This window comes from Nicotiana attenuata, unplaced genomic scaffold (assembly GCF_001879085.1).
Source record: "Nicotiana attenuata strain UT unplaced genomic scaffold, NIATTr2, whole genome shotgun sequence".
NCBI lineage: Eukaryota > Viridiplantae > Streptophyta > Magnoliopsida > Solanales > Solanaceae > Nicotiana > Nicotiana attenuata.
Genome location: NW_017670519.1, coordinates 539370 through 549877, shown reverse-complemented (window position 1 = coordinate 549877; position 10508 = coordinate 539370). Strand labels below are relative to the sequence as shown.

The 10508-nt window shown below is 44.3% G+C and overlaps 1 protein-coding gene across 1 annotated transcript; it reads right to left on the bottom strand.

Moving 5' to 3' along the window:
* Positions 1-7738: 7738 nt before the first annotated feature.
* Positions 7739-8152, bottom strand: LOC109240478. The gene has a single exon (XM_019407137.1). The coding sequence runs from the start codon at positions 8150-8152 to the stop codon at positions 7739-7741; it is 414 nt and encodes a 137-aa protein (XP_019262682.1).
* Positions 8153-10508: the final 2356 nt, after the last annotated feature.

The window sequence follows — 10508 nt, the reverse complement described above, 5'->3', positions numbered from 1 at the left end:
TACAGAACAAGGGGTGGGGGGATGCAAAATTAGGGAAATTTTGGAGGGAACTGTTAGGATATATGTTGTTAGAAAATTAGGGTATATTTACACTGTGTAAAATCTTGCACTAAACTAACGCTAGGGGGAGGGACTGTTAGGATATACGTGAGGGAGATGTAACAAGGGTTTGGGATATTAGGTTTGATGAAGAACAAGAAAGAAAAAATAACGAAAGTAAGAAAGAAAAAAAATTTAACAGTTCGCGAAGTGGGGCGCGCGATGCCCTCACTTCACAGTTTTTTATTTTTGTGGCTGGCTTGGGCCGCATCTGCCTTCGCGCTAGACGCGGATTTAGACGAGCCCAGTGCTGGCCATTTTTCAGCTATTCCAATTTAGCCACTTTTGGCCTTTTTTTATGATTTCTTCAGCCCGAGTCATTCCAATTTGCACAATCTCATTCTTGCAGCATTTATAAACATGTCAATATTTTCACAATTCAAAATCAAACACGAAAAATAAAGAAAAACACAAAAATTGGGTTGCCTACCAACAAACGCTAGATTTAACGTTGCAGCACGACGAATTACAACAAACCATGGGTTGCCTCCCAGGAAGCGCCTGATTTAACGTCGCGGCACGACGCAGGCTTTGATCATCACTCCTCATTCGCGTACTGGGGCTCTTCCAAAGTTATTACCACTCTATCCCCTTTTTCTTCGGCCATTCCAAGGTAATGTTTCAACCTTTGCCCATTCACCGTGAACTTATTTGTCCCATCTTCTGATTCAATCTCCATAGCTCCACTTAAGAACATTTGCACCACTCTGAAGGGTCCTGATCATCGGGACTTCAACTTACCCGGAAACAATCTCAATCTCGAGTTATATAACAACACTAGATCTCCGGGTTTGAAGTTCCGATCCAAGATGTGCTTATCATGCATTAGTTTCATCCTTTCTTTGTATAGTCTAGCACTCTCAAATGCCTGGAACCTAAACCTCGAGCTCATGTAACCTAGTGACTCTGCTGGTGCCTGCGGTCTCCATGTCCAAATTCAACTGCCGCAATGCCCAAAGTGCTTTATGTTCGAGCTCTACCGGAAGGTGGCATGCCTTTCCAAACACCAACTTGTACGGTGACATACCAATTGGAGTTTTGAATGCTGTGCGGTACGCTCACAATGCATCATCGAGTTTCTTCGCCCAATCGGTCCTTGTTGCATTCACTGTTTTTGTAAGGACACTTTTAATTTCCCTATTGGACACTTCAACTTACCCGCTTGTTTGTGGGTGGTACAATGAGGCTACTTTGTGGAGAACTCCATGCTTTTCCAACAGGCGGGCGAACGCTCTATTGCAAAAATGGGTTCCACCATCATTGATTATAGCTCTCAGGGTGCCAAAACGTGTGAAGATGTTTTTCTTTAGGAAACTTGTCTCCCCTTTTGCATCATTGGATGGGAGAGCCACCGCTTCGACCCACTTGGAGACATAGTCAACCCCTACCAATATATATTTGTTACCATACGAGCTGACGAACGGCCCCATAAAGTCGATCCCCCACATGTCAAAAACCTCCACCACTTGAATTGTGGTCATTGGCATCTCGTGACGGCGAGATATGTTTCCTATCCTTTGGCATTCATCACAACTTTTGACCCAAACATGGGCATCCTTGAACAGAGTTGGCCAATATAACCCCGATTCCAACACTTTTGCTGCTATCCGGATTCCTCCAAAGTGTCCACCATATGGTGAATCATGGCAAGCCTGCTGTCACGACCCGGATTTCCCACCCTCGGGAGTCGTGATGTAGCCTACTAGTGAAAGTTAGGCAAGCTAACCAATTATCGATTACGGAGAAGTAAATAATCAATGATTATGCAGAGGGTCCAGCAGTAACTAATTACCCAAGCAGAAGGACAATGACACTAGCTAACCAACTGAGAGAGTCAAATAGATAGATGAATTACTTGCTAAAGGAAAGGAAAGAAGTGGAATCGGACTCAGTTTCAGTTCATCACAGGGATTCGACTATTTACCTTGTTTCCATTTTTAATCCGATAACAGTTAAGAGCCAACAATTTGATAACAACAGAATTGAATAAGCGGAAGACTGCATTGTAAAGTTTTAATAATACTGCTAATACCAATCCATAACAAATCTACCCAAGACTGCTGTCACAACTTCACAGACTGTCTAGGAGTACTACAAATAAAGGTCTAAAAGAAATAAATACAACACTGTCTTTGGAAATACATGAAAGAAACAGGAATAGTAGATAGAAGGAGACGCCAAGGCCTGCGGACGTCTGCAGGACTACCTCGGGTCGCCCGATGAACAAGAAACAGCAATCTCACTGCGGTCCGAATCTACAACACAAGGATCTGCACAAAAGAGTGCAGAGTGTAGTATCAGCACAACCGACCCCATATGCTGGTAAGTACCTAGCCTAACCTCGGCGAAGTAGTGACGAGGCTAGGACCAGACTACCAAATAAACCTGTGCAGTTAAATCATATACAACGGAAATAGAAGAAGATAATTACAACTAAAGTTGGGCGGGGGAAACATGCTGCGGGGAGTAACAGGTAACAACAGAATAACAGTAGAAAAATGTAAGGATCGCCATAAATCAAATACCAGCAAAAGATAAGGAAATAAGAAACAAGTACACATGTAATACCGTTGCAGGCGTGCAACCCGATCCCATTTCATATATATTACCGTTGCAGGCGTGAAACCCGCTCCCATTTCATATATTACCGTTGCAGGCGTGCAACCTGCTCCCATTTCATATGTTACCGTTGCAGGCATGCAACCGGCTCCCATTTCATATATAACCGTTGCAGGCGTGCAACCCGCTCCCATTTCATATTTCAACACCAATCATAAAAGAGTCTCAGCAAGGAAACAATAATATAACAACAATATCTCGGCAAGGGAACTATAATATAACAACAACATCCCGGCAAGGGAACAATATAACAACAACATCCCGGCAAGCGAACAATAATATAATCCCCATATGAAGCACGAATAAACCACAACGGAGTCATAACAATTACAATACAAGACTTACGGGCATGCTTGACACCAACGTATAGATACTCGTCACCATACCTATACGTCGTACTCCACAGTTGACACGTAGCAAATAAGACACAACTCCTAATACCTCAAGCTAAGGTTAGACCAAACACTTACCTCGATGCCACGAACACAATTCAAGCCTCAACTATCGCTTTACCTCTTGATTCTACCACCAACTCGCTCGTATCTAGCCACAAGTTACCTAATTATATCAATAAATGCTAAGTGGAAAAATTCTAGTGCATGGAAATAAGTTTTCTAAAGTTTTTCCCAGAAAGTCAAAAATCGACCCCGGGCCCGCTTGGTCCAAACCCGAAATTCGGACCAAAACCCGATTACCCATTCACCCCCGAGCCCAGATATATAATTGGTTTTGGAATACGACCTCAATTTGAGGTCTAAATCCCCAAATTTCAATATTCTTAGGTTTTTCCCAAAATTCCCAATTCCACCATGAAAACCCTAGATTCTAGGATAAAATCTTGTAAAAAGAAGTTAAGGAGTAAAGAAAATGAGTTAGAAATCACTTACTAATGTTTTGGAGAAGAAAGTGTGTTTGGAAAATCACCTCTTACGTTTTTGGGATTTTGAAAAATAAAAAATAACTGAAAGTCCCGTTTAAATATACCCCTCTAAGACCCTCTCCGCGGACCGCACAAAAAGGATTGCGGCCGCGGAGCTCACCGCGGAGACTGCAGTGATATGCTATAGTATTTTGGCCATAACTTTCTCTACAGATGTCCAAATTGTGATATCTTTACCTTCCTGGAAACTAGACACGAAGGGCTACAACTCTCATTTTTGAATAATCTCAAAATTCCTTGTAGATCAAAAGATATAGGCTTCCGAAGTCAGACCAGTGAACCTGCGGATTCTTCCTCACCGCGGACCGCACAAAATCGAGTGCGGCCGTAAAGTCCCCACCGCGAACCGCAAGAAATATTTTGCGGCCGCAAAGGCCCCTTCCGCGGTCGCACAAAATCATTGCGGACCACACAGGCGTTCAGAGATCTGCAACTTCCCTGAACCTGCAACAACTATGTTTTTAAGTCTAAAACATCCCAGAACCTATCCGAAACTCACCCGAACCCTCGGGACTCCAAACCAAATATGCATACTAACTCAAAAACATCATATGGACCTACTCATGTGATCACATCATCAAAATAACATATAAAACCATGAATTAAACCTCAAAGCTTATCATTTTCATCAAGAACACTTAAAGTTCATAACTCTTCAACCGGAAGTCCAACTCACGTCAAATAAACTCCATTTTTCACCAAATTTCACAGTTATCATTTAAATACTATAACAAGTTGGTATCAGAGCTCTAGGTTACATAGGTCTCACAACTCACAGACAAGCTTAGTAGAGTCTGAGGGATCGGTACGGAGATGTCTGTATTTATCCCCTAGAGGCTACATAGTTAGGAAAAAAACTTCACATCTATTCTTTCCTGTCGTGCAGTTTGGTTTCCCAATGCTAAGTGAATTTCTACTCTGTCTTTCGCAGATGCCGAGAAAACGCGCTTCCTTATCCGCTGATTAGCAGCCCGAGCCCCCAGCAGTAGCTCCCACGAGGGGCAGAGGGTGAGGCCGAGGCCGTGCTAGAGGTCGAGGTAGGGGCAGAGCTCAGCCCGGAGCAGCAGCCCCAGTGGCAGAGCCTCAAGTTGAGTTTGACGAGGAGGTCCTGGCCCAGGCAGTTCCGGTGGGCCCAGCTCAGGTCCCAAAGGGGTTCATTGCCACCCTAGTACTTTAGGATGCTTTGGTCCGTCTATTGGGACTTATGGAGAGTGTCACCCGGGCAGGCTTGCTTCGTGTAGCACCAGCCGTCTCTCAGGCTGGAGGAGGAGCCCAGACTCCTGCTACTCGCACTCCGGATTAGGTGGCTCCCCAGTTTCAAACTCCAGCAGCTCAGCCAGTTGGAGCAGTTCAGCCGGGTGTGGTAGCCCAGACCGGTGACGGAGCAGCTATGACTGCCGATGCCTTGTGGAGATTGGACAAGTTCACCAAGCTCTTTACTACCACTTTCAGCGGTGCATCTTTTGAGGATCCCCAGGATTATTTAGACAGCTGTCACGATGTTCTCAGGAACATGGGGATAGTGGAGACCAACGGGGTCGACTTTGCTACTTTTCGCTTATCTGGATCCGCCAAGACTTGGTTGAGAGATTATTGTTTGGCTAGACCAGTTGGGTCACCAGCTCTATTGTTTGGCTAGACCAGTTGGGTCACCAGCTCTGACTTGGGATCAGTTTTCACAGCTATTCTTGGAGAAGTTTCTTCCCGTCACTCAGAGAGAGATCTATCGGAAGCAGTTTGAGCGTCTCCAACAGGGTTCCATGACCGTTACTCAGTATGAGACTAGGATTATTGATTTGGCCCGTCATGCTCTTCTTATACTCCCCACTGAGAGAGAGAGAGTGAGGAGGTTCATTGAGGGACTCATTCAGCCTATTCGACTTCAGATGGCTAAGGAGACGGGGAGTGAGATTTCCTTTCAGGAGGCGGCCAATGTGGCCAGGAGCGTTGAGATGGTTTTATCGCAGGGAGGTGGTCAGGGGCCTGACAAGAGGCCTCGTCATTCGTGCAAAACATAAGGTTGATCTTTCTCGGGGATACACCTCCGGATCATGTTATCAACACATATCTTAAAAAGTAGAGGTTCATCCCAATAATAAGATCGACAATCACGAAGAACTTTTTCTTTTAAATTGAGGAGAGATCATAAGGTACAATACCGCTTGCTAAGTAATTAGCAATATTAGCATACCATGGTGCCTCCTCCATTGTCAGTGCAAGTAACTGTTCATCTGGGAATGTCTCAGTGATATCTTCAACCTCCATTTTCTTTTCTGCTCCTTCCAACCTCGAGAGGTGGTCCGTCACTTGATTGTTCGTCCCCTTTCTATCACGGATTTCTAGATTGAATTCTTGTAGCAAAAGAACCCAGCGAATCAAGCGTGGCTTTGACTCCTTCTTTGCTATCAAGTACCTAATTGCTGCATGGTCAGTACAAACAATAAATTTTCAACCGATTAAGTACGACCTGAATTTGTCGAAGGCAAACACTACAACCAGCATTTCCTTTTCCATTACAGTGTAATTGAGCTGTGCACTGCTGAGTGTCCTGCTTGTATAGTAAATCGGGTGGATCATCTTATCTTTGCGTTTCCCTAAGACTGCTCCTATAGCATAATCATTGGAGTTGCACATGAGCTCGAATGGTTGCTCCTTGCTGGGTGCAACAATGATGGGTGCAGTCACCAATCTCTTCTTTAGCTCCTCAAAGGCCAACCTGTAATCATCAGAAAACACAAAGGGCTGGTCTTTTTCAAGAAGCTTACATAAGCGGTAAGTAATCTGGAAAAATCCTTAATGAACCGCCTATAGAACCCGGCGTGCCCAAGGAAACTTCTCACTGCCTTTACCGAAGTGGGTGACGGCAGCTTATCAATCACATCAACCTTGGCATGGTCGACTTCAATTCCCTTTTTGGACACTCGATGTCCCAACACTATTCCTTCTTATACCATAAAATGACACTTCTCCCAATTCAGCACCAGATTTGTCTCCACACATCTCTTGAGCACTCTTCTTAGGTGGTGAAGACAATCTTCGAATGAATCCCCCACCACGGAGAAATCATCCATAAACACCTCCATAATGTCTTCAACCATATCCGTGGAAATTGCTAACATACACCACTGAAATGTAGCCGGTGCATTGCAAAGTCCAAAAGGCATTCTCCGGAAGGCAAAGATGCCATACGGACAGGTGAATGATGTTTTCTCCCTGTTTTCGGGGGCTATTGAGATCTGAATGTACCCCGAATATCCATCCAAGAAACAGAAGTGAGATCGCCCAGCCAACCTGTCCAGTATTTGGTCAATGAATGGCAAGGGAAAATGGTCCTTCCGGGTGGCTGTGTTCAATTTCCGATAATCCATGCAAATCCGCCATCCTGTGACAGTACGAGTCGAGATCAACTCGTTTTTCTCATTTTGTACGACCGTCATTCCTCCCTTCTTCGGCACACACTAAATAGGGCTGACTTAATGGCTGTCAGAGATGGGGAAGATGATACCCGCATCTAACCATTTGATCACTTCCTTCTTCACCACCTCTTTCATATTCGGGTTCAGCCTTCGTTGATGTTCTCTGGAAGGTTTGTGCCCTTCTTCCAAGAGAATCTTGTGCATACAAAAAGCTGGGCTAATACCCTTTATGTCTGGCATAGTCCAAGCGATAGCAGTCTTACATTCTTGTAACACCTGTAGGAGTTGCTCTACCTGCACAGCTAGCAAACTGGATGATATAATAACAGGTAAAGTAGAATTAGGCCCTAAGAAAGCGTACCTGAGATGCGCTGGAAATGGTTTCAGGTCCAACTATGGTGGCCTCTATCGATGGTTTCGTAGGTGGTGTTGTTCTTTCTTCTAACTGTAGGGGCTCAAACTCGGGTTCCCTTTTCCAGAACCCTTGACCTTCAAGAGCCATGACCCACTCTGCCAACTCCTCACCGTCCACATTTTCCAGGTTCATTAGGCAGGCTTCCAACGGATCCCTGACATTAATAGTCTCATCCTCCTCTTGTAGTATTACATCTACGGCCTCCACTAGTGAACAATTTGCATATTCGTTGGGTCTCCTCATAGATTGTTAAACATTGAATATTATCTCTTCATTGTTCAACCTTATTTTCAATTCTCCAATCTCACAATCAATCAATGCTCTACCAATGGCTAAAAACGGCATGCCCAGAATGATTGGTATCTCTTCATCCACTTGACAGTCAAGAATGACGAAGTCTGCAGGGAATATAAATTTCCCCACTTCAACAAGCACATCATCAAGAATTCCTATCGGTTGTTTGACTGTGCGATCAGCCAGTTGCAGCAACATTGAGGTCGCTCTAGCTCTGCTAATGCCCAATTTTGTATAGATTGCCAAGGGCATCAAGTTTATGCTGGCTCCCAAGTCACACAATTCTTTAGCAAAAGCATAACTCCCAATGGTGCATGGGATAGTGAAACTACCTGGATCAGACACCTTTTGAGCCATAGGCCTTGTCATTACCGCGCTGCAGGTCTACGTCAGAGTTACAGTGGATAGGTCCTGGAAGTCAAATTTTTGCGACATCAGGTCCTTCATCATTTTTGCATACCCTGGCATTTCCCTGAAAGCATCCATCAGTGGAATATTCAATTGAATTTGTCTGAGCATTTCCATGAATTTCCTGTATTGATCATCTTTCTTTTGCTTTGCCAACCTCTGAGGGAATGGTGCAAGAATCAACCTCTGCCCACTACTTTGTGTCTTTTCTTTGCTGCAAGATTTTTCTACTGCCTGTTCTGGGAGTTGTTCACCTTCCTTCTCCTTACCCTTGTCAACCTATGCTTGCTCGATTACAACCTCGGTAAGCTCTGCTAACTCATCTGTCTCTAGTGTAACTGGGTTAGCTGGAGTAGTTGGCGTTGTCTCTCTCCTAAATTGAGCAACTTCTTGCTCCCTGTCTAAATCTCTTCCATTCCTGAGACTCTCTGCCATGAGCTGATTTGGGTTCTGCTCCTTTGGATTAATGTTTGTATCTGCAGGCAATGTTCCTTGTGGGCGATTGTTCAAGGCCATAGATAGCTGTCCCAATTGAGTTTCAATGCCTTTGATTGCTGAATCATGTGCATCTAACTTCTCTTGCATCTTTCCATTTGTCCCAATGAGTTGTTGCAGCATACCCCTGATTTCGATCATGTTACTATCCTACTGTTGATGAGGTGGTTGGTAGGCCAACTGTTGCTGGTGTTGCTAATTATAGCCCTGCTGCCTCTGATAAGGCACGACTTGGCCTTGTGGTCGTGCTCCTCCTGGATTGGGGTTGTGCTGTGGCTGGTTTGGTCTGTACTGCTGGTTTGATGTTGGTCCCCATTGTTGTCCACCCTGCCTCTGACCTTCAAAATTATTGACATAATTCATGTCTTCTCTGAAACCCTGGTTGTCATTCTCTCCACTCCATGAGCACACATATGACTGGTTTATGCACGGGATGCATAAGCCTCCATTTGTAGTATCAACAATGTGCACATGTTTCGTACCCATCTCATCGATTTTGTTTGTCAGCAAGCTCACTTGGGTCATAAGAGTGGCTATGTTTTCTGCATTTGTGTTGTTCGGGTTAGGAGCGACAGAATGCACTATTGGAGTGAGTGTTGTGTCTCTCGTCATCCAGCCTTAATTTTGAGACATGTTGTCAAGAAGAATCTTACACTCTATGAAGGTTTTGCTCAAGAATGCACCCCCGGCAGAAGCATCTACATTGGCCTTCAGACTGTCAGCCGAACCCATATAGAATCTCTGTCCCAGCATCTGATCCGGAATGCCATGGTGAGGACACTTCACGAACATACCCTTAAACCTCTCCCAGGTTTCTTGCAAAGTCTCAGTCGGTTTCTGCCTGAATTGCAATATCTCATCAATCTGCGCAGTTTTGTTGGGTGGATAAAACTTGTTCAAGAACTGCTTGACTAGTTCCTCCCAAGTAGCAATGGAGTTTATTGGGAGCGAATTCAGCCAAGTTTGAGCCTCCCCAGTCACCGAGAATGGAAACAGTAATAATTTGATTGCCTCAGGAGTCACATTCGGCTGTCTTTGAGTGACACATATCGATAGAAAGTTCTTCAGATGTTGTTGTGGGTCTTCGATGTATGAACCGGAGAACAGCCCTTTATTCTGCAACAGGTGCACCATGTTGTTGGTAATCTGGAATGTCTCCGCTTGTATCTGAGGAACTGCAATTGCTGTGGCCAGGTTATCAGCAGTTGGTTGAGCCCAATCATAGAGAGCAGCCTCCGGCACAAGAGGTGCTACCACTCTGACGTTTGGTTCATCTCGATCATTCCTGTTGTCTACGTCACCCATTTCAGTTTCAATTTGTTCTTTTTGTTCTAGCTGTTTGCTCTTCTTGTTTGCCCTGTTCAATGTCCTGAATGCTTTCTCGGGATCTGAGAGTCCTTCAAAGAGTTCACCAGTTCTCAAAGAGCTTCTAGGCATGCACCTGAGTCATAGAAGAGTTCAAACGTGAGAATTTCAATGGAAATATTTTTAACACCACAGAAAATTGATCTAAACTAATAATCCTAGCAATTCTTCCAAGTTGCAATAAATAACACAGTTAGTTCCCCAGCCACGATGCCAAAATTTGATCACGCCCAACTATGCCTTATAAAAAGGACTAAGCGGTCGTTGTAAATATATAATCTGGTTCAGTCTGGAGTCGAATCCCACAGGGAACTAACCTATTTACTACAACTTTTAGCACTGCTAATGAATAGCTCAAACAATCCCCCGATGCAAGATTTTTTAATGGATAATGAGTAGAATTTAGTTAACTAAGGAAAAATAATAATAAAACCAGCAATAATCAAGAATAGAGTTG